The sequence below is a fragment of the Drosophila ananassae genome, chromosome 2L (assembly GCF_017639315.1).
Source record: "Drosophila ananassae strain 14024-0371.13 chromosome 2L, ASM1763931v2, whole genome shotgun sequence".
Classification (NCBI taxonomy): Eukaryota; Metazoa; Arthropoda; class Insecta; order Diptera; family Drosophilidae; genus Drosophila; species Drosophila ananassae.
In genome coordinates, this window is record NC_057927.1 from 12,752,616 (window position 1) to 12,777,099 (window position 24,484).

At 43.4% G+C, this 24,484-nt stretch overlaps 2 protein-coding genes and 1 long non-coding RNA gene across 3 annotated transcripts; 1 reads left to right on the forward strand and 2 right to left on the reverse strand.

The window, feature by feature from the left end:
* Positions 1 to 763: 763 nt before the first annotated feature.
* LOC6501056 (transcription factor SPT20 homolog) lies at positions 764 to 2,486 on the forward strand. Its single transcript, XM_001954440.3, has one exon. It carries the CDS (start codon positions 981 to 983, stop codon positions 2,415 to 2,417), a length of 1,437 nt encoding a protein of 478 aa, XP_001954476.2. The 5' UTR covers positions 764 to 980; the 3' UTR covers positions 2,418 to 2,486.
* Positions 2,487 to 10,441: 7,955 nt separating this feature from the next.
* On the reverse strand, positions 10,442 to 12,456 carry LOC6499508 (ecdysone-induced protein 74EF). The gene is made up of 2 exons (XM_001954442.4): positions 12,371 to 12,456; positions 10,442 to 12,010 (listed from the first exon to the last, which is right to left on the reverse strand). Exons 1-2 carry the CDS (start codon positions 12,386 to 12,388, stop codon positions 10,643 to 10,645), a joined length of 1,386 nt encoding a protein of 461 aa, XP_001954478.1. The 5' UTR covers positions 12,389 to 12,456; the 3' UTR covers positions 10,442 to 10,642.
* A 4,218-nt stretch (positions 12,457 to 16,674) lies between these two features.
* Positions 16,675 to 18,755, reverse strand: LOC116656552. Its single transcript, XR_004311504.2, has 2 exons — positions 18,553 to 18,755; positions 16,675 to 17,811 (listed from the first exon to the last, which is right to left on the reverse strand). It is a non-coding gene; the product is annotated as an uncharacterized LOC116656552 (long non-coding RNA).
* Positions 18,756 to 24,484: the final 5,729 nt, after the last annotated feature.

Sequence of the window (24,484 nt, forward strand, 5' to 3'; positions counted from 1 at the left end):
ACTCAAAGGACGAAGGACAAAGCAACAGAACAAGAACCCCACAAGCGAAAATAAATTTTTGTAGTGCAAAACTGACCCTGAAAAAGTTAAGAGGGTGTTAGAATTTTCACGATTGTAAGCACATCTGCAAATTTCTGCAGATGACTTAAACACTTTTATTAAGTAAAAACTCTGATTAATACAATGAACATAATATCTATGGGGGAATCGGGGGGGAACACAACTAAAACTTTAGGTAAACATAAAAAATACGTTCACAAAATACACAAAAAATATTAAATCAAATTTGTTAATTTCACTAAAAAATTTGTTGGATTTATTTAATTCTTAATATATACATTTAAAGTAAATACCTTCAACTTCAAAATGCATTTTGAATAATGAAAATCGGATCACTATGACAAACGTTTGACCACTTTGAATCGCAATTTTGTTTTCTAAAAATTCTTGCTTAGTACAGCTGCACTTCAAAAATGTACACATGATTACGCTTTGCATTCAATATTTAGAAAGTCCCGTTAGATTTCCAGACAAAACCAGTTTGCCATCAAGAAGTTTGAACATTTTAGAGACAATTTGCGTGCAATTTTTTTCTATTCTTTGTTATCACTTTTTTTGATTTTTGGCCTCTTGTGGAACCACTGTGCATTGTGGTGACTGCGGGCTATGGCCTGTGGCTTGCAATCTGGGCAGCACCAAGTGAAAGTGAGGGCCTCCACTTGCACAATATCCAAACCAAGCCAATGAACTTGCAGCGTAGTGGCGGCAACTCCTATCCTATCCAATTACCAGAGGCGATGGGTGCGTCATTATAAAAACGGCCATGAGTTGACAGAAATTTACATTTCAAAGCGGACTGACACCCACGACACAGCAACAGCTGCGATCCTTAAAAATACGCACTGCAGCCCTCCAGGACAAGGACCAAAATCAGGAGGAATCGAGAATTGAAAGGAGCAGCCGAACCGAGCACCAACGTCATGTGGCCGCCCAAACACGGCGCATATGCCAACAGTTCATTAATGATCTATGCATTAATGTGGTTCTCGTTGGCCGCGACAATAGAAGCCATTGACACACCCCTGCCGCTGTCCCTAGGCGAGTACCCTCACTTCCATGATTCTGGCGCGGAATCGTTTTCGGGATTAACCGGATATACACGAAATTATTACGGCCCGACAACAACTACCACAACTGGTGGCGTTGCATCGCTGGCCGTCGGCGGTGGCATAGGCGATGACTTGGCAACATATGGAAATTATGCTCACAAGCTCCTGAACCATCACCATCATCCGCCTCTCCCCCACCAGCAACACCAATCCTTTGGCAGTACTGCCAATGGGTTTGTGCCCTTCTACTACAACAGTAAGCTGCACTCGCAATTTTCAGAGGATGTGGATGCGAATGCGGAGACGGAGGCGCGACAGCCGGGAGATATCGATTTTGTCATTAATGCGGCAAATTATGACCCCAATACCGCTGGCTACGAGGCAGAGGCGGAGCTCCAGAAACAGCTAGAGCCACAGCACCATCACCAGCACCCGCACCAGACCCAGTTTCAGGGAAACTATGCATATCGGCCGCGGGTGTCGTTTCCCACGTCGCCTTCCAATCATTACCAATTCGAACAAATTTCCAATTATCAAGAGAACAGGGAGAACAGGCAACAGCACAGGCATCAGGAGGAACGGGAGGAGGATATTTATGCCAGGATCAAGGGGCTACAGGAATTGGCTAATACAGTAAAGAGAGAGCAGCAGGACACGGCGGCATCTAGTCACCAGACGCAGCAGAACCAGCACCAATCACACCAGCACTACCTGCCGGAACAGCCCATCCAGAAATCGCATGTAAAGTACAATGTCCTGGATCAACGACAGCAACAGAGATCCGGAAATGTTCAGGATCAGCAGCTTTTGTACTCGAACACCGACACCCGCATTGCAGACTTGCCACCCGTGACCACCAGTGTCCACCACACCCCATCCAGCAGCAAAGCAGTGGCCGGACTGCCTCTGGCCAAGCACATTGAAGTGACCCGGAACATACCCGTCACCCACTACCAGAAGCAACATGTGCCCTACAAGCAAACCGTCCAGATGCAAGTGCCTAAAACTGTGATCGCAGCGATACCCAAGCCCACACCCATAAAAGTGCCTGTGGCGAAGACTGTGGCAGTGCCCCAGCTTCAGGAGGTGAAGATACCCATCGAGCGAGTCAAGCCCGTGCCCGTGGAACGACCCATTCCATTTGTGGTGGAGCGGAGGGTTCCGTACCGAGTGGAGAAGCCGGTGGCGACGCCAGTCTACTATCCGTATCCGGTTAAAGTGCCCGTGGTGCGCACGGTGGTGCACAAGCAGCGACCCCACTATGTAGCACCCGGATGGAGTGCCACCGGCAATCATCTACTAGGCTGAGCCCCAAGTCCTCTACCCGGGGAGTGAATAGATGGACGAACTCTCTTTAAAACTGTACTATGTATGCATATGATGTTAAGTCTTAAATAATAAAATGTTAATCTTGTCTTTCAACGATAGCGTTGCTTTTCAACTACCCTTTCAATGACTATCTATTATCTTTTTATCAGGCGAGTAGAGGCTTTGCTTGATTTATGAGATTAACTTTAAAGATATATTCTTCCTTTTAAGACTCCATTCCTAGAGTCGACTTAAGAAGTCGCAATCAAAGTCTGAGTATAAATCTTGATATATTCCTTTGAAAGAGTATTTCATTTTTGCCTTATTTTTCCATTTTTTTCTGACCCTCGGGCAGTGAGGCTAAAGTAATTGCAATTAGTGCTGTAGAACAAAGAAAAGAGAAGCCTGCAGAGTAAAGACTAGTTCCCAGCTCCCAACTCTCCACTCCAACCTCAATCCCCAGACTCCTAGCAAAACAAAACAAGACATTTTGAGTCGAAAGTTGAAGTCAGAGTCAGAAGGCAGGTCCCAAATGAAGAAAAGTAGCCGGAGTAAAACTTTTTAATTGAGCTAAAATCCAACAAATGCGGCTAATAAATATGTATTGAAGTGCGGGGAGAGCTCCGACTGCTGTGAAATGCCACCAATGCAAAAGTAGCGAAAGTGCAAGAAAATGCAGCGGCTAATTGCCAAATGTAACAACAACATCAGCAACAGCAGAAGCAACACCAGCAACAGTAGCAACAGCAGTCGGAGCAACAATGACGCACAAAATAAACGCGACGTTCAACTTTAGCAGGGCGTTAACGAAACAGCTACAAAATTAGCCAAAAAGTAAAGTTGCAACGAAAGTGCCTGGGGTTAAGGGGGCTAGGAGGCTGTGGGTTAAGACCCGAGGATCGACTCGGTCTTATAGTTTCTTGAGGAAAGTGCTGCAAGTTATTGCCGGCTAATGAAATTAACTCTAATTGACGCGGGGGCCTTTCAGCCGGTTCTGGGAAAGGGCACGTCTTCCAGCGACAGGACTGCATCCCTCTTATCCTCACGCTTTTGATTTAATGCCAGAAATGGCAGCTAAATTAAAGAAAGGTTAGGAAATTATCAATTAAAATCATTTCTGGCCGCATTATTAGCATTTATAAATTATAATATGTGAATGGGGAAACCACCAAGTGGCGGAAACCAACTAAAAATCTCACATGAACGTGCAAATCAAATATGGTCCGGCTGTGCGCATTCATAGCATACAGTCGCATAAATTCATAATTGCACTGCCCACATAAACCGCTTCGTTAGGAATTTTGCTCATCTGACCACTGCCCACCGCAGCTGGCGGCAATGTTCGGAACGGTCGTGGGAACAGGCTGGGATCAGGCCAATGACAAAAGCCGCAAAACGCAATGAACGCGGCTCCTCCGGTCGCACGGCTGACCGCGAATCTGCTGATGAGACTCCTGACTGTGTGCAGGTCCTACCACAAACAATAACCCCCGGACTGGATCAATTTGAACTACAGCCCTTTACTAAATTATTCGGAATGTGATTTATGTACATTTTGGCTAACTTATGTTCAGAAATGCATTTAAAATAAATCATGCTCAAAATAAGCCATTTTTGAAAATTTTTTCTTTGAAACATGAAGAAGGAAAAAACAGTTCTAAGAGTGGTATCCTTAACCCACTCATTCTTTATGACAGTCCATCAGACTTTGGTTTTGAGAGAATCATCTTACATGGCAAAAAATAAGGCAAAATAGAGAAAATTCCCCACTGGCTACCCTCTCGATACGGTGAGATAACAAAATCGGAAAGGCAAGAATGCCAAAATCTGCGACTCGTAATAGAAGGCCACAAAATGACTTTATAATTTGGGAAATGACTGCGCACTTTGGAGAGCAGGTAGGAGAGCACGGCGACAAAGATAAACATTAAAAATTAATCAGCACTTTTGCGCCAAACTTTGATAATTGCCGAGTGGCCAAAATGAAGCCAAAAAGCGGGAAACAGCAACAAACGGGTGGAGCATTTAATGGCCAGAAAAAGAAAAGCGGGGGTGTTGGGCGCAAAGTCTTTGAAAAATTACAGCCAACAGCCATCAGTTAGCGCGGGCGGCACAAACTTTTAACCCTTTTTTCGGGGAACCCTCTGGCCAAAAAGTTGTTTACGAAACGGCCATTTGGAGTGCGGCAGTGTGTTTGTAAAATTGATGTGCAACATAAAAATTTGCGACTCAGGTGGCGAGTTATTATTTTTGATGTGCAGCACGGCTTGAATCGCAAAGTGGCGACCACGCGCCGACTTTCTTGATTATTTTAATTGCCGAATGGCAAAGTAACGCGCTGCCAAACGGCAAAACGGCCAAAAGCACTTTGCAGATACAATTTTGTGGCCATAGCGAAGAGTTCAAGTTTAGTGTGAGGGCGGGATACAGGGCGTATGAGTGATATTTCATGTTTGCAGTTTAGTGCGTAGGTGGAATGGGCTCCACACCTCATTCTTTGGTCCTGGCTCGTAAAGGAAACTGCTTGGAATATATCTTTTATGATTACCATAAACTATTTACACAGAACTTTAATAATCTGGTGCGTGCAACAGCAAAATGTTTGCAAGTATTTTATACTCCTTCACACAGAGACGCGCCAAAGGATTTATGTCGAGTCACAACATGCTGCAGGATCTGATGTCTGGTGTTTTGCGAGCGAGTATATGTGGGTTGTTTGTTTTGCTTGCCAGTCAGCCAGCCAGCCAGCCAGCTAGTGTCTGGCTGTTGACGCATCTTACTGCCAATACAGCCCTCGCTCCCCCACACCCTGCGGCAAAAGTTTGCGAACACAAACAGCTACTCAGGCGTATAATTGCCATTAAAGTGCGCTTAAAATGAGCTGAGAGACCCTCGAAACGAGCTGGTTTTATCGAGCTCGATACGTGGCAATGGAGTGTTGGGGATGGCCTTGCCTTTATGCATAAGTACGAGTATCAATATTTCACAACTTGCCCCGTTGGGGGGTCCGGCAATTAAGTGCTGCAACTTTCGGTCGTTCGGAATTTTTCATGCCACATTATTTTTGGATTTCTGGGGCTCATCAGGCCAAGAACATTAATGTGGAATGGGTTAAGTAGTGTCCGAGCTCGCATCTAAAATGCTCCTAATTAAAGCTCACTGACATGCTCTCAAACAACAGACAGAAAATCTAGCATGGCCAGAACGAAGCTTGTCCAAGAATAGCTCACGTCGCCTCCAGGTTATAGGAGAGTTTCAGAGAGGGGGTTTAACATTGATTGACAACCTGGGCTTGGAAATGCAGGGATCTGATTACCTTTAGGTTGCTTAGAGAATTGTCATCTCGGTGTCAGAAAAGACAATGAGGCAGATTCTGATGCTAGGACTGAAGTTGAAGCTGCAGCAACAGTTTCGAATGCAGCTGCAGATGACAGCAGTCAGTTGAGAAATGAAACTAAATGGCTGAAAAGCAAACATTCTGCTCTGCACCGGGTCATATTTCAAATTCAAACTGTGACCAGTGAGACGAGTCGACTTGATGATGCTGATGTTGGTGCTGCTACTGTTCCATTGCAGAAACAAACAGATAATGAGCAAAAATGCTTGAAATCAAGAGCAGGAGAACCATACACACTACACACAAATGGGCACAGCCCGAACCGTCAAACTTTCAGGGGCTGGCAGAGCGTTGACATGCTGACAGCACATTATTTACCAGCCAGGCCAGAAATTATGAACTCCGGCAATATTGCAGCGCTATGAGCTGAAACCCGGTGCAATATATAAATTCTGCTCATATATCCGTTTTTAATAAATTAGTTTGCAATTTGCCACGCCTGACTGGGTCGAGAGCTGCCGAGTGCACAACAACAACAACAACCACAACAGCAAAGACTGCAGCAAAAGTTGCACCAACAACATCACAAGTGGCAACAAGAACATTCCAAGACAAAAAGCTCACCTTTGCCACACGCAGAACTGCTTTCGAGTGCCACAAAGGCTACATAAAGTTCGTATATATCATATGGCTGTGCTGCACTTCCGTTGCACAACGCCCTCTGCCGGAGTTCTGGAGTAACTAATGACTCCTTGCATTCATGGACTTCTTTTCCAGGACTTACCTTTTGCCAATTGAGTAAGTTCATAGTCTAGCAACAAATACTAAAATCATTTCAACCTATTTTGGTAAAACTTTTATTCATAAACAAAGAGAAAAGTTACGAAGGCTTAACAAAATTTATTTGAAAGTAATTTTAGTAAAGCTTAAATAATAGAAAATAATTCTATTGTTTTCTGGTTGTATGTAGTTATACGAACAGCTGATAAGTGGTACGACCATTTTTAATTAACATGTATACAAACAATTGTGTTATTTTAACGAAACATTAGCATTAAATATTACAATTTCTTCTATTAATAACAAAATATTTCATGAACATTTTGCAATATTTTTTTACCTGAAACCCGAATGGCAAAAGGCTTTTCACATTTGTATCTACAAAGCTTATTATAGCCCAGTGGCGCCCGTTGAATGGAAATCCCATTAAAACTGGGTATTGCGAATATTATTTACATCAAGGTGGGCCAGCTTTAAGAGCGCGGACCATAAGCCGGCACCCGACTAATACCATCATTCAATGTCAGGCAATTTCCGGTACCGGAGCCTGAACCGGAGCCGACCTGGCCGCCAAAATCGCAAATTCGAAAATTCCGCGAAGGCCAATGGCAAATTGGTAATTGGTATACCGTTAGCGCGCCAGATCATCAAAATGGGCAATGCGGACAGGACAGGATGGGACGATATGATCCAAGGCAGCAAGGGCCAGAAAAAGGCAGACGATGTGTAAATCATTTGAGCAAAACGTAGACATAATCTCGGCGCACGGGCATTGCTACTGTGCACGTGCCAGGGGCTTTTATTATTGTCTGCCGGCTGCTTTGGGTTGCCTTCTGTTCGCCGGTCCTAAGACCCTAAAAAATTCATAACATGTAGCGTCGCATATCCCGAAAATCCACACCCGAAGACGGCGACAATGTGAGCGCCCATCAGCAGCCATCATCATCTGCAAGAGGAGGTACGAGCCTGGACTGAGCCGGGACCCATCTCGCTGAGTGGCGGTCTTACGTGGCAATGACATGGGGGGATAAAACTATCATTGCTTTTGAGAGAGTCCTCTTCGTGGGCCTCCTTGGAGCTGCTAGTATTACCAGAGAAGAGCGGCTGTGGGGTGGAGTGGACTCTCAGCCAGCCATTGTGGGCAACAATAAAAATTCGTATTCCCATTATATAGACATTATTGTTGCTACTCCACCGCACATATTCCCACGTAAATGCGTGTGTATATTTGAAGCCAAAAAGGCAGCTAGCAATCAATAAAAAGTTCTCTAAATGAAATGAATGCCATTTAATGGGGGGAGGAGGGGCTAGAGCGTGCCGCCACATGATAAACACTTCAAAAAATCATTTTTGGCCAAAAACTTGTACAAAAATATTTATATAAATAGCTAAACCGTACCGAACTAAACTTTTTCCGGCGGAGTTATATATTGCGTCTACAATTTGGAGAGCAAGCTCCAAACTTTCATTATGCAAAAGTTTTTTAATAAAAGTGCAAACATAGTGGCAGCTGACTCCCGCCCAACCCACATACTGTCTTTTTTGGCACACATGCACTTGGCCGTTATTAAAACCAACTGTTTTGTTTACTGCCGGGTGATAGTGGGTTGTGGGTGGCAGAAGCGGTTCATAAGCAATTGCATAAGCAAATGTGGTTCGCTTTCGCCTGTAAACTGAACGGCAGATGCAGAAGGCTTGCATATCACACAAATTCAAAACGGGCCCATCGAGCAGAGATTTCATTTCGGTAATTGAAGATACTGATTGCATTTGAATTTAATATTCGCAATTAGTAGAGCTAGCCTGCCAGAGATCGCCTGTCAACTGCACAAAAGCTCGTCCCCAATAATAGCACAATGGTCTGATGTTTTTCCCATATATCCACTACTACCACATTTCCGATACTAATTTAAATTAATTAATTTTGTGTCCAGCATTCTCGGCAAATAACACAACTCTCCGCTCCTCCTATGTGCAAAAAGCAAGAACTCTGTTTAGTTAATTAAATGAAATATGCTTTATGTCGGAGTCAAAAGGGCACTAATAAAGCGGGAAAATAAAAATCATAATAACATTTTAAATGTTTAATTTAACATAAAAAAAGTGTGTAAAAATACGGAGGCAGGAACAGGAACAGGGCGGGGCTGGACTGGCTCATAACCAGCCGGAACGAAATGGAAGCAAGTCAACTTATACAGTCAAGTGAGTTGGCAGCGATATTACGTATACGCACGCATGCACATGGCGACAAGGCAAATATTTTGTATGCAAAATAAAGTACTTCAAAAGTCACTTAAAGTGTGTCGCTGGGCGGGGCTGCTTCCTGACTAACCGCCTGACTGGAGGGGCATAAAGAGCGTAAAAAATGTTAAATGATAAATAAAATTTACAACCGCAGCAACAACAAAGCAACCAACAACGACACCGACAACGGCAGCGGCAACATCACCGCCAATGCGCGATGCGAGGAGATGGAGGCGAAGACGGACGGAACATATGTGGCAAGCAAAGAAGTTTTTTGATTTTTTTTGCTCGCCCCGCCAAGCTACCAGCCTCGTACCAGCAACATAATAAAATGCAATTTAGACATCAAAAATACACAGTAAATGGAGCAAGAGTGGCGAGTGTCAGGCGAAAGGGGGCGAATCGCGGAGGGAATTCGCGAAAAGAGTCAGAGACAGCCGCGTGACTGACAAGCAAGGGCCGAAGAACCGTATCCGCATCCACGACAAACGACAAACAGGCGAGCGACACAGTACACAAAGGACGAACCAGCCAGGGCACGCAAAGAAAAGTTTTCCATAAAGACTGCACTTCTCTGATGGCAGAAGTTGTGGCAAAAAATGATAAGTTTATAAGCTCCTTCAATTGAGTGAAACAAAATTTATTTAAATTAACTAATAAAACTTTGTAACACTTTATCAAAATATATTTAAATAAAGGATGTATGTATTTGTATTTTTTTAAACACATTTATATTTGACAAACAGAGTTTCTTCTAAAATTAGCTGAAAATCAAATCCGCCTTTTTTCTTAAAGTGCAACAAAGCAACTGAAGGAGCAAAGAGGATGTGCGTGCCTGGGGCGAGAGGGATTGCTGGCGAGAAAATTTACTGAAAACGATATGTTACCCTTTCCGCTGGCAACCTCTTCCTGCCGAGGGCACATTTAAGGCCGGAAACAAATCTGATGTAGCCTACTTTTTAGGCCAGTGGCGAAGAAAAACCGAGCAGGCGAAGAAAAAATGGCCATAGGAGTCCCTTGGCCAATTCAATCGGACTGCAAATCAAAGCGGAGAGCGGCAAAGGCGACACTGGACCCAAGGATTGCAGGACGAGAGGACGTGAACACAGGCGGCATGCCATCGCGTCGCAGGACAACAAAGGTGTGCACTTAATTTAATTAGACCCGGCGACTGGGGGCACAACGGGAGGTAAGGGATGCCGGGGATGCTGTTAGCCCCTTCATTTCAAAACTCCAAGCCCACTCCCTAGCCCGGCCCTCTCAGAACCGACGATGTAATGGTCTGGAAATGGCATTTGGCAGCCTGAGAACAACGCTGGAGCGCGAGCCTTTTGTGAAGATGAATTTCATTTCATTAAACACAAATTTCATTGTGTGCGCTTAAAGTGAAATTAAATAAATGAGAGCGGCAAGGTGGTTGGCTGGCCGAGATGCCAGCTGGGAGAGCGGGTTATGGCCATGACAAATGCACCGTAAAATCGCTGGCTAAAAACCTCGCAGTCCTTCGCTCTCCTTTGCAGTATGTGTGTCGTCCTGCCGTGTTTCCCCTTCCGATTCCGATTCTGTTGCTGTTTCAGTTTCCGTTCGTGTTTGTATTTTAATGCAAATTGTTGTAATGTTAAATGAGTCACAAAATTGTTGTACTTTACGAGGATTAAATGAATTTTAAAATGGAATACGGAATGTGAAAACTGCATAACGATGTGCGCTTTGGTTTGACGGGGCGTATGCGTAATGTGCTTATAATTATAACGAAATACTCGGTGCACTGCAATGGTGATGCAAATGAGGATTCAAAAATGGGTTACGTTAGGGTTAAGTTGGAATACACTTAGTTGGTAGTGGATTGTGGGTACTAGGTGTCCTACCACCAGCTCTTGACCTTGTGCAGAACTGTTTTGAAAACGGGCACCTTGACGGGGAAGGGCTTGGGCACCTTGATGGGCACATATTTGACCACGTGGTACGGCACATGTTTCTCCACCGGCACCGGGATGTGCTTCTCCACGGGCACCGGCACCAGTTTCTCCACCGGCACTTTCAGCTCCTTCTCCACGGCCACCTGCACGTTCTTTGTGATCGGTATGTGGATGGGAACTGGCTTCTTGACGGGAATGATCACCGCATGGGAGATGGGTATCTTGACGGGCTTCTCCACCGGCACGTGCTGCTTCTTCACATGCTTCACCGGCACATAGTTGATGATGTCCACGTGGTGAGAGTGGTGGGTGTGGCCCTGGCCGTGACCACTTGCCTCGGACAAGTAGTTGGAGCTCTGCTCCTGGCCGGCGTCAGGATGCTCTTCGTAGTCGTCGCCGCCTGATCCGCTCGAGGCAGAGGAAGCCGATGCCGACCCGGAGGCGGAGGTTTCATGTGGACTGAAGAAAGATGAGTGAGGCACTTGTTCCTGCTGCTGTTGGTGTTGCTGGAAATGGTGTTGCTGCTGCTGGTAGAACTGCTCCTGTTGCTGTTGCTGCTGCTGGTGGTGATGGTGGAACAATTGTCCCTGCTGGTCGTCGTAACCAGAGCCCTGTTCGTATTGTGGCAGGAAATTTCCCATTGAAATTTTATCGTACGCATACGGATGAGGGTCCTGTTGCTCCGGCTGCTGGTGCTGACTCTCGTCCGCTCCCGATGATGACCATGATCCGTAGCTCTGTTCCGCCCCCGCACTGCCTCCGTAGAAGCCGCCATTGTGTCCTGCCCCCATGCCGGGATAATTGTAAATCGGCGATGACTGGTGGCCATTATCCTGACCAATTCCAGAGCCGAAATCGTGTGCTCCAGCTGCAGCAACGGCTGCCACTGCCGCTTCTTCATTATGCTCCTCGTAAATCGGTATCTCCTGTTTCTGGGAGCCCAGGGCCAGCGCCTCCGTATGGGTGGGCGCCACCGAACCGTATCCATTGCTAATGTGCCCCAGCCCGGAGAGACTTGTGAGTCCGTTTACGACATGCGGGGAGGTGCTACTGTAAGCCCTCCTTTCGCCAGCCTCTCCTCCACCTCCCGCTGAAATCCTGGAGAAGCCGTAACGATGATTCGGATGAAGATGCTGCTGCTGCAACGCCTGATCCACGGGCAGCCATCGGTTGTCGAACAAAGAGCTCATACTGTGATGACTGGGGGCATATGATGGTGGATGCTTGCCCGTCTCCGAGGATGTGCCAGGGGTTGTGGTGGCAGCACTGACAATTGCCAATATGGTGGTGGCGGCTGCGATGAGCGGCAATTGCTGCACAGAGAGAAATTTGTGAAAAATATTAATTATCATAATAGGTATTCCAAAACAAAGTTAGAACTTTTTTTGTTAAAACTATTACACTACTAACTACATATTTTATCCGTATTGAAACCCATTTATATTATAGAATTTTGTGTTAAATAGAATATTTAGTACACAATGATCTTATTATTTTTCAAGTGCACAAAAAACGATTTAATATGCTAAACACAGGATCGCGGGACAAAAAACCAAGGTGCTGAATGGCGCTCCTTTGTATTCCGGAATTTTATCATAATGCATTTTTAATATCCTTCGGCTGAGTCCAGTCCAGTTTAGTTTAGTTTATTTCACTTGGTATTCCACACTCACCAAATTAACGTTCGCCATTTGTCTTAGTGGGCTTCGAATGGGATTAGACCTTGATTGCTGCCCGACTGCCGCGATGGGAATGTGCCCGAATTGTACCTGCCGCGGTCTTTTTATATCCCAGTGAGTAGGACAGCCGCCAAATCTTTTCCTCTTACACAATTTTCAACTTCACCTACAGCCTCAGCTCCAGCTTCAGCTCCAGGCTTAGCTGTGTTGATAGAAGGCGGTCGGTCGGCGGTCGTTGTTGGCCAAAAAGAGAGTGTTTGCCATTTGTTGACCTGCCTGTTGCCTGCAGTTGGCTGTCTCCTTTGTCACTGGCTCTTTCTCTCTTTTCCTCGCCCGGCGACTGCATTTATGAATTAAGTTACGCGATCGATTCAAATCGCCTCGCACAAAACCCAGAAATGTTCAAATAATAACCAAATCATGAAAACCGGCTTCATCTCATCATCATCTCGGTCCCCTTCGCCTTCACACTCGTCGTCGTCGTCATCCAACTCCAAATCCAAATGAACACTTGAAAAAACAATAAAGTTCAAAGTCATTTTCCACGACAAGGTATTAGAGTCCGCCTGCTTGGCACGCGCCTCAGCTCCAGCGAGGCAGCTTCATTATAATCTCGCCACGATCACGATCTCTGGTGGCCTTCACGAGCAGAAAACCAGCCAGCTCTCAAGCAGCACTCCTGCGGTGGAGTTGAGTGGAGCGCTTTTCCAGCCAAGGTACTCCAGTCTGGCCCCAATAGTGGTTCGACCGCTTGGCGAAAGGCGGACAGAAGCTGCTAGCTGCGATTACTCAGTTTGTGGGGCTTGGAAAAAATATATTAGAAGAGACGGGATGGGATGGGGGATGCATCGGAAACTAATAGTTATAAAAATTAGTTGTAAAAACTAAGAGTTATAAAAATAAAAAAAAAAATATTTAAATATATTAAATTGATTAACACGGAGAAATGGCATCAATTTATATCTAACTTAAATGCATTCTACTATTAAATCAAATCAGAGCTGAAATTACTTGAAAAATACACCATTGAGAAAAATAGATATACATTTATCCTGAATTTTGTTTCATTAAATTATAATTATTTTAAGGCTTTCAAGAATAGTATTATTAAAAAAAATATAAGCAAAAAAATGTTTATTTATTTTTTCTATAGTTATAAGTTATAATTTTTTTATATAGTCACAATATTAAGGTGGTCCTTTGGCTCATAATTCACAAAAAAAGGAAAATAAATCAAATGGAAATCTCGCCATATACATCTATACTTTGAAGTTCGAGCCTTATCGGGCTTAAACATTTCCATTTGCCATTGTGTTTGGGGTTTTGCCTTCACCTCTTTGTCCAAAAAGGTTAGTTTTAATTGTTTTAACAACTTTTTTTCGTCTTTTACTTGGCCATTGTTTGGGCTGGACGGTTTTTCTTTTGGCTCTTGCCTTCTGGCCAGCAATGGGGCGTGGCGGGGTAAAAGTGAACGCCTTTTAAGTGCACCTGCAGACATGATGCTGCTGATTATATTTTTCTTGCCAAGCGTAACAGCTCGTTAGTATTTTCAAGTGATTTTCATTTATTTCCCTTGGCTGCCCTGGCTGCCTAGCCTGCCTCGGAACCGTCTACCACTTTTGGAGCCAAACTCGACCTGTAGACCGGTGGATTGGTGGATCGGTGGAAAGGCCAGTCCAAGTCCAAGACGAATGAATACCAAGGCCCAAGCAGCGCAAAAGGAAGTGTACTGATTTGAAAGGAAACAAACATTTCTCCACTGCCCAGAGCTGGCTCTTATCGTTGCTCCGGCTGCCCTGGCAGTCACTTTTAATGCTGCTTTTGCCGCAGCAGTACCATTGCTGTTGGATGGTATTTTTTTAAGCGAAATTCACGCTTACTTCATTTCAATTACATGATTCCATTTCTCTCGCTCGCTGCCCGCAAATGCAAAAATTATGTAACTTAGTTGGGACCAACGCGATTACCTACCTACCTACCAATCCACAATCCCCAAGCCAGAGCCAGCCTCCATGATGATTGCTTCGTGGAAGCCCCAACCCTCGAATAACAAAGTTTAAATCCCCTTTCTGAAAGGACTCTCCCCAACCAATCAATAGCTTTGAGCTCACAGAAATATAAACAACATGAAATCGCCTTTTAAATACTATATTTTCGCTTTCCATTTATGTTTCTCATTTTTTCTCCTTTTTTCTTTGGGCCGCAGCTCAAACAAATGACACAGACGAGCACAGATGCAGATCCCCGCATTCAGATACAGAGACAGATACAGATACATATGCAGGACGGATGCAAATGCATATCCATACTCTGAGCGGGTTATAAAATAAATAAAACTGTTTCACATTTTTGCTGTGCTGGGCGCTCTGCTTTCGAGTCGTTTTAAAACTCTTTCAAATGTTGTGTAATATTTTGCAAGCCCGTATATTTTTTTTGGCCAAGCAAAAAAAAGCAAAAACATGCATTTGAAGTGCCAGTTTGGGGGTGGGATGGAAAAACGGATACGGCTGTCGGACGAATATCCTTCTGCAACGTGCTCATATTTGTATTGTATTTATGCACACAATTTTATTATTGTTTATTGAAATTGTGAGGCTGCAAACAAAGGCTATTGGAATTTCGGTGCCTAAATACAAGTTGCAACAATACTAAGCACAGTGCCACATTGTTGTCAGCCCAAAAATTTTCAATTGCAACTGCACCACAATGTACTAGACAAATCGGTTGATGTCCAACCGAAAAATAAGTGTTTGGTGTGTAGGGTTACAGGAATTGGTCAGCTTATGGTAGATTGAAAACAGTTGGTGTCCGCATATCGGGTTTAAATGCCACAGCAATTGATTGATCACAAAACAAAAATGCACAATTTTTACAATTTCATGTTTTTGATGCGCATTTCTTTCAATTTCTAATTGTTATTTTCGGCCAAAAACTTGTACAAAAAATATATATTTATTTTATCCCTCAAATAACTAATACTTGACCAAAACCGAAAAGACTCTTGCTCCCGTGAACTTTGAGGTTTGCGTGCTGAGATGACGGCGGGGATGAATGCGCGAGAGTACACCCCGGCGTATACTTAATTGCGAGCGTGTTTATTATCTGGCTATGCTGAACGTCATGGTCGTAAATTAAAATGACACGCTTTGCATATCCTTCCACGCCCCCCCCACGCCCTCATACCCCGTCAAACGTACAGAAACACACACACGGCAGCAATAAAAATTTTAATTATTCAATTAAATTACACTCGAAGGCGTTGCTCAGAGTTTGGCGAAATGCGAAATGACTGACGGCTCATAAAATTGACACCGACACACTTGCACGACAGGACGTGTCCCGTCCTGGCCGTTCTGCCGGTCCCGGCCCCGCCAAATGGCATGAGTGGCCCAAGGACAATGCATTCGCGCCGCACAATGTTCACAATAAACAATAAAATCATGTTTATTTAATTTGCATTACAAAGACCCAGCGCTTTCCCAGCCGCCGCTCGTTAAATTCCCTCCACCGACCGGGCCACGCCCACGTTTTAAAAAACAATAAACCCTGCGGCCGAGGGGACGGACAGCCGGCACGTAAAATGATTAGCAAATATGCCCCCGAAATAGGCGCACACAGATACGTCGCCGGGGGGCGTTACCCCGCCATAAACTTGGGGGACATTAAAGTCCGCCAAGGTGGGGCAGCCGGTGATTCCTCCCGCAGGAGGCGGTGGGGGGAGATGGAAAGGATGGGGCAAGCTTCTGGCACGCAATCCCCCGAGCGGCCGGAGCATTGAGGCAAGGCACGCATATTTAATTAGCTCCATGCACTGTCGTTTGTCGATGGGCGGGGGCTGAGACGACGGGGCTGGAGTGCTTTTCCAGAGCAGAGGAGTTAGTGACCGCACTCGTGCTGGGCCACAGTGAAGACCCTCTCAAGGGATTCGACTGTGCCAGATTTGATTAGGTATTGAAATAATAATGGATCACAAGCCAACAATTGCTCTGGAACCGGTTGGGAGGGAATTTCTGTCCATAGACCCTTCTTGTTTTTGTAAATATTTGTTTTGGATTAATTATTAAAAACTATTCACAGTTCTTACCATTCTATTTTCTTTTTTTTTTGTAATTGGTACTTTTTATCATTTAATATTCGAAAACTTAAACAAAAAACTTGGTCAAAAACTTAAACCTGTTTATCAGACTAGACCATCTATATGGTTAATTTACTTTCTTTTATATTTATTTTCAATTAATAAACTATTTTCCTCTCAAATCTTAAAACAAATATTGATACAAAAAATCATAAATTATACAAACTGATAGATTATAATCTGATATAATTATGTGAGATTATGGATTGTTGTTGTTCCGATATTAAAACATAAGTAGTTCGAAGAAGTCCTCACCGTATTATGGTGCTTGATTCGGGCTTCATGTACGGGAATATGTGCTGAAGAGCCGACGAGGCAAATTTTATATGCGTGTCCATGTCGTTCCTTTGCTGATTTTGCTGTTCGCTGCGTTTCTTGTGTTTGTTGGACTTGTTCTCATTGATGTAGTTGCTGTGTAGTTTTAGTTGTAGCTGTGTGATTAATTCGCGCAAAGAGTTGTGCGCTTCCGTTTCCGGTTGCTGTTGCTGTAGCTTGTGCTCTCGCCTGTGCTGGTGATGGGGCTGTTGTTGTTATTATTATTGTTGGTGGCAACGCGCGCTTTTGTGTTTCACATTTCACAGGAGGCTGATTTGTGCTTAGTCGTGGGTGAGCCAGTGGGCGGGCGCAATATTAATTGTTTTGTGCCCAACGAGGCTTAAATACACATGCTCATGTAAGCCACGTCCGTTGCAGTAGCCTCTTTTCTCCGTATTTTCCCTTTTGCCCCCCCACTGGACCCTTTGGCCCTTCTAGTCCTTTCATGTTCATGTTTTGAAAAATCAGAAAACACACAAGGATCCGGATGGAATGGGAACCAAAACCGTATTGTAGAGTGTATGGAATCGAGGCAACTGTTGACGCTTCGGCTTGGCCCCCGAACATTTAAGATAAGGGCGCCACAATGGGTTCGTTTGTGTGCCATTAATATGAAAATCAGACACACTTATCTTAATTAGTTAGTCGCTCATAAAAAGGCCAACTAAAAAGTCAACCAGCTCCTGGGACAAACTAGACGCCACACACACTTACCCCTAAAAAAATATACACACGCAACGTGTGCTCCACCGATTCCGGCTTATATATATATTTTTTTAATCATAATGTTTTTTTCCTGGGGTGTGTTTGCTTATGTGTGCCTTCTAATGTGCCAGCTTATACAAATTATGGTACTTAACATGTAATAGTTAATTTTGTAGAACAAGCCATGCATTTAGTTTGGCTCTCTGCGGTTGCTACCCCTTTTAGTTCTGTCTGTTTGTTGGGTCACACATCCAAACCTAATTCACATTAAGTATACGTCCTGTGGTGCCAGGAGAAAGGTAAAAATTTAAAGCACGTTAGCTGAAGAAAAATGGGTCGCTTATTTGTTATAAAAATATAATTTGCCGCGAATGCCCAGTGGAGAGGCTATTAAAGGGAGCCCTAGAATATTCTTGGCAATACAATATGGCAAGGGACCAGAAACAGGACTCCTTGTCGTAACTGCCATTGAAGTTGAGCTGATTATTGCCGATGGCGTGGGTGGTATGTATAGCCGAGGGTGATTCTTCGAAACGAGCAGGTAATTTAAAATGCGACTGCCGAGGACATTGGCAGGAAGTAGGCGGCAGCAAAAAAGAAGAGAATGGGAAGAAGCTTCTATTTATGGCCATTACCGAGAAGCATTCAACTCTGTCGTTAGCTGCCTGAGTGCATAAATTAGCAATTGATTTTTGATGCATTAAATATTTAAGATGCGTAACGCTGAATAGTTGGTGGGTGAAACCACTTAACGATTGACTTTAAGTCTTGACCATGTTTAAAGCGAAAAGGGGGGGAATGGCTCGCCATGCTCTTTCGTGCAACTAGTCGCAACTTTTTAAGACCCCTGACAATTTGAACTAACAGGAAAGTTCAAATGTTTCGCTGCTCGTGCACTTAGCAACACTTTAGCTGCCACCTAACTCTGCCACACCCCACACCTCCGCCACACCAGTACACTCGGTGTGGCGTGGTCCCGCCTCTCGGTTTTTGCCAGCTTTAGTTAAGGTTTTGTACGTACCATTTTTTTATGGCAACGTTGTGCGTATTTTCTTTCTTTTTGGCGCAATGTTCGTAATATCTATAAACGTAATTGGATATGTGGCCTGGCTGACTGTTTGACTGGCGAAACTTTGCGTTTTTCACACTCGAAAAAAGTATAATTCCTGGCGAAATGAAAGCCATAAAGGCATAAAATAAAACTCTAGCATTTTAAGCTTTAAATTCAAATTACTCCCATTTTATTTGACAAGTGCAACAAAGCACGGGTTACTGATTACAGAAAAACAGGTATGATTTTTCCAATCCAGCTTTGACAAACTCTTTGAATCTAGTAGATACTATCAATCTTAAAATGAGTTATATGAGAATTGAAAGAAAGGCAAACATGCCGTACTATTAATTAAAAATTAATTGCAGATATATTTTTTAATTAAATATCTTTTCTTGAAGTGTACTAAGACGATAGTCACTCAAACCCAAACTCTAGATCTTAAACGCAAGCCACACGTCTGTTGCGTCCGGGAAATTGGCAACAATTGTAGCACGCCACAGAATGGCGGCCATAAAAAGTTTTTATGAAAATTTTCTAAGCGCGATCCGCCCACCCTTTGCTTCATGCCCTCTGTCCCCTGACCCACGCCCTTCTGTCTGCCGTATCTTTCGCCCAATTGCCGGATAGACAATCAATTCCCCAATTACGCAACTTGACGCGAGTTGAACGCATGTTATGCGATAAGTGGAATCCCGGGACCCCTTTGGAGCCCCAGTACCACTTTGGATTCCTTGCCAGACTCAGATGTATATCTATATGTACGTATAACCGCAATTGGACAAGTGTCTGAGCCGCCTGTGAACATTGGTGGGAAGCATCAGCAGTCACTTACTGGTTTTCCGCTTCAACTTTGGCAGCATGTCAAGTTTGTCAGATGGCTTCCGCCAACAGCTGCCTTTACTCTTAACCCCTGACCGCCACTTGGGGTCCCCTAGCCGCCGCTACTTTCCCCCTGCTTCAGTACCACCATGCTGGCTGAAAGTTTATGGTAAATTTCGTGCGTTAAGCCTTTTGACAGCTGCACCAATTTCAAGCATTTTTTCTTTATTTCCCCAATAAATTGTGCGCTCTCTACTTTTGCGGTTTCGAGTTGAAAATAGCCACAGAGGAGTTCCATTAAAGGAGGCGAGAGCGGTTCGAGGAAAGCTTCGGCTTAATGTTTGTGCATTTTATGACCCGGCAAGAGGCGACTTGAGGTGAGCAGCCTGCAACTCGACGAGTGCTGTGCACCAGAAACTATTTTGCACTTAGTCGCAGTTGAAGCATAAAATTGATTTTTAATTGGAAATTGTTTGCATATTTTGGTACTCGACCGACCGACCAGCCAGCCCGGCGTTCAGCTACAACTCCTTGCTCCATCTGGTTTAATTGAGCTAACATGTGAGAATTCCTCCAACACTGAATATTCCCATAAAAATGCTCAAAATAAAATATGAAATATGAAAAACAGTCAGGATTCAAGTGAATGGAATGTAAAGCTCTCATATAGGGTATTCCATTGTTTGGAATACACCTTCCAATCGAGGTACTATGGATCTTCTTTGACTGGCCAGACCGCAGGAAATTGAATCCTCGCCCGCTGTCTTACCTTTATGATGGGTCTTGAGGTTATTAAAATTTTAAATGGAACAAGAAATAAGCAAACAAAGCAAATGGGAGGGGCGTGTGCATTGCCAATGGTCTGGGAGGCAGAACCCATCGAACTAGGTCACTCCCACCGGCCAAATCGCGGTCGACAATTTCGATGCGGTTGCTGAACAACCCATCCTTCTTAATACACCCACCCACTCGCGAATATCCTGCCACGGGGTCGTCATCTGGCGAGCATGCGCTGCACCTTGGAGGCAGCATGGTGGCCCCTGCGGCGAATTCGATGCGGCACTGTGGCACAAAACTCAACGTCAATGCGCCGTGTTGTGTTGCATTGTCTACAATTTCCCTTTTGTATATCAATTGCATACCGTTTTATGGCCTTTTATTGCTTCATTTTCGAAAATTTGGCGTGTTCTTTGGGCGAGTAGACGGGCGCCCATGCATCGCGTGTCCACGAACAACGGGTTAATGATGCCACTTGCCAGCAGCAGCCCCAAACAAAGGCAGAAGGCTTGCTTAGTTTGGCTTTTCGCTTCGGGCGTTTGTTGTAGTGTGGCGTGTCCTGGCACTGCCAAAAACCACATGAAAAGGACAGTAGGAAGTTATTGAATCGTTTAGTAACCGAAGATAGGGATACTCTGGGGAAAAGCTTGAGCTATACTACATGATGGTCTCTCCACGTCAGTTGAATTATTGAGGTTGAGTTTTATAAACTTTAATAGCTTTTAAATAGAAGATATCGATATAAAATATTTCAGATAAATAAATTCAAAAAATTAAAAATACAAAAAAATAAAATATTTCTCTAATGAATTTAATTATAAAAGTTTTCTATAAAAATACCAATGGCAAAAAATTTAATTTCGCCAACTCTCACACAGTTTGAAGGACCCCCTGCTTGGATTAAAAACGAATAGCTCATGCTGCGACCGCCTATCTCATGTCCTTTGTCGAGGCATGTCTTTAGTCATAACGTCCTTTTGTTGTTATTGCTTGTTTTTTTGCTGTTTTGGTTGTTTTTGTGATGGTAGTGGTGATGGTTATGGCGGGTCATGTGCATGTAATTATTTTAGTAAAAATATGTGAATGCAAATACTGTAGGCCTCATTCTCAGTACAATGTGCATATTTTATGCACTTTTGCTTTTCGCTTGACAGCAAAATTTATTTGGCCGAGTTTCGTGTTCTTTTTGGGGGCCTTTGGTGAGGGTTTTGGAGGAAAGGGAAAGGATTCCAAACAGAAAAAGGGGCTGCGACAATGGCGGCGTTGACAACAACGACAATCCTTTTGAGAGTTACAGTTATATTTCCACAGTTTAAATAAAACTTTTAATTACATTTTGAGCCACGCACTCACACATGCCACCGCACACACAAAAGCCCTGAGTCAAGAGAAATAATAAAATAAAATTATAAATGCAAATTGTTGGCAGCACTCGCGGCCCAAATGAGCAAACTTAATGGCCAACAAATTTCAATCGAAGAAGCTGAGAAGCTCTGACTGCCGACTGCAGCCCTGCCGAAGAAAAGTGAAAATATTTGCCTAACAACACTCCTTTGGCATAAAATTTTCTCAACTGCAAAAGCCAGCAGCCACATGGCTAATGATAATTATCAGGCTAACACATACAGCGACGCACGCAGTCGCACACTTCAAGGATGGCGCACAAGCAGGTTCCATAATAAATATTTGAAAATATTTCTGCGTAATTTTATTTTCCAATTTCAAGGCAAATGTGTGAACAGTTGCCTATGTATGTACCCACACAAGGAACAGGATTTTCGCGGGCTTTTGGGAAAGGAGCCTGCCTTGTGTAACTTTTCAAGGAATGCGTACTTTCGCGCCTTTTGCAACTTTAGCGTTTTCATTATTTTATTTAATTAGGTAAATGTATGCAAAGGCAGTTGGCATATCCCAATACACTCACATGTGGATGTGCGAGTGTTCACACACACCGACGCATAGCGCAACATGTGCTTCGGCAATTATAATTATGTTTAATAATGTTGCCTTCCTATAAAGGACAGAGAATGGGTAAGCCTTCTGCTTACCAGGGACATTTACTCGTGAATTTAATATAATATTTACATAAAAATGTTTTCGGTCCTGGATTTTTAAAGCCTTCATGGCCCTTATTGTCGTTCACATGAATCCCCCAGCAAATGGGACAAAAAATCTTAAAAATATTTTGTTCCTGGATTTTGATGCAAATTGATAGAGAATCGATCCACAAATCGTTTAAGGAATCCCGCTCAAGAATCTGATAATTACTGGCAAAAATATAGCCATCGCAGTGGCTCATATTGTCCTTCGCATGCATTTGCCGCGTTTTGAAGGGGATCCCCCAGCAAATGTGACAAAAAATCTAAAAAATATTTTGTTCCTAGATTTTGATGCATATTGATAGAGAATCGATCCACAAATCGTTAAAAGTATCCCGCTCAAGGATCTGATAATTATTGGCAAAAGTATAGCCATCGCAGTGACTCATATTGTCCTCCTCATGCGTTTGCCGCATTTTGAAGGGGATCCCCCAGCAAATGTGACAAAAAATCTAAAAAATATTTTGTTTCTTGGTTTTGACGCAAATTGATAGAGGTATCCTGCTCAAGGATCTGATAATTATTGGCAAAGATATAGCCATCGCAGTGGCTCATATTGTCCTTTGCATGCATTTGCCGCGTTTTGAAGGGGATCCCATAGCAAAATGTGACAAAAAATCTAAAAAATATTTTTTTTCTTGGTTTTGACGCAAATTGATAGAGAATCGATCCACAAATCGTTTAAGGTATCCCGCTCAAGAATCTGATAATTACTGGCAAAGATATAGCCATCGCAGTGGCTCATATTGTCCTTTGCATGCATTTGCCGCGTTTTGAAGGGGATCCCCCAGCAAATGTGACAAAAAATATAAAAAAATATTTTGTTCCTGGATTTTGATGCAAGTTGATAGAGAATCGATCCACAAATCGTTTAAGGTATCCCGCTCAAGGATCTGATAATTATTGGCAAAGATATAGCCATCGCAGTTGCTCATATTATCCTCCTCATGCGTTTGCCGCATTTTGAAGGGGATCCCACAGCAAATGTGACAAAAAATCTAAAAAATATTTTGTTCCAGGATTCTGATGCAAATTGATAGAGAATCGATCCACAAATCGTTTAAGGTATCCCGCTTAAGGATCTGATAATTATTGGCAAAGATATAGCCATCGCAGTTGCTCATATTATCCTCCTCATGCGTTTGCCGCGTTTTGAAGGGGATCCCCCAGCAAATGTGACAAAAAATCTAAAAAATAGTTTGTTCCTGGATTTTGATGCAAATTGATAGAGAAACGATCCACAAATCGTTAAAAGTATCCCGCTCAAGGATCTGATAATTATTGGCAAAAATATAGCCATCAAGGTGGCTCATATTGTCCTCCTCATGCGTTTGCCGCATTTTGAAGGGGATCCCCCAGCAAATGTGACAAAAAATCTAAAAAATATTTTGTTCCAGGATTTTGATGCAAATTGATAGAGAATCGATCCACAAATCGTTTAAGGAATCCCGCTCAAGAATCTGATAATTACTGGCAAAGATATAGCCATCGCAGTGGCTCATATTGTCCTTTGCATGCATTTGCCGCGTTTTGAAGGGGATCCCATAGCAAAATGTGACAAAAAATCTAAAAAATATTTTTTTTCTTGGTTTTGATGCAAGTTGATAGAGAATCGATCCACAAATCGTTTAAGGTATCCCGCTCAAGGATCTGATAATTATTGGCAAAGATATAGCCATCGCAGTTGCTCATATTATCCTCCTCATGCGTTTGCCGCATTTTGAAGGGGATCCCACAGCAAATGTGACAAAAAATCTAAAAAATATTTTGTTCCAGGATTCTGATGCAAATTGATAGAGAATCGATCCACAAATCGTTTAAGGTATCCCGCTCAAGAATCTGATAATTACTGGCAAAGATATAGCCATCGCAGTGGCTCATATTATCCTCCTCATGCGTTTGCCGCATTTTGAAGGGGATCCCCCAGCAAATGTGACAAAAAATATAAAAAAATATTTTGTTCCTGGATTTTGATGCAAGTTGATAGAGAATCGATCCACAAATCGTTTAAGGTATCCCGCTCAAGGATCTGATAATTATTGGCAAAGATATAGCCATCGCAGTTGCTCATATTATCCTCCTCATGCGTTTGCCGCGTTTTGAAGGGGATCCCCCAGCAAATGTGACAAAAAATCTAAAAAATAGTTTGTTCCTGGATTTTGATGCAAATTGATAGAGAATCGATCCACAAATCGTTAAAAGTA

Coding starts and splice junctions, on each gene's coding strand:
- LOC6501056 (XM_001954440.3), top strand. CDS start 981: ATGTGGCCGCCCAAACACGGCGCATATGCCAACAGTTCATTAATGATC.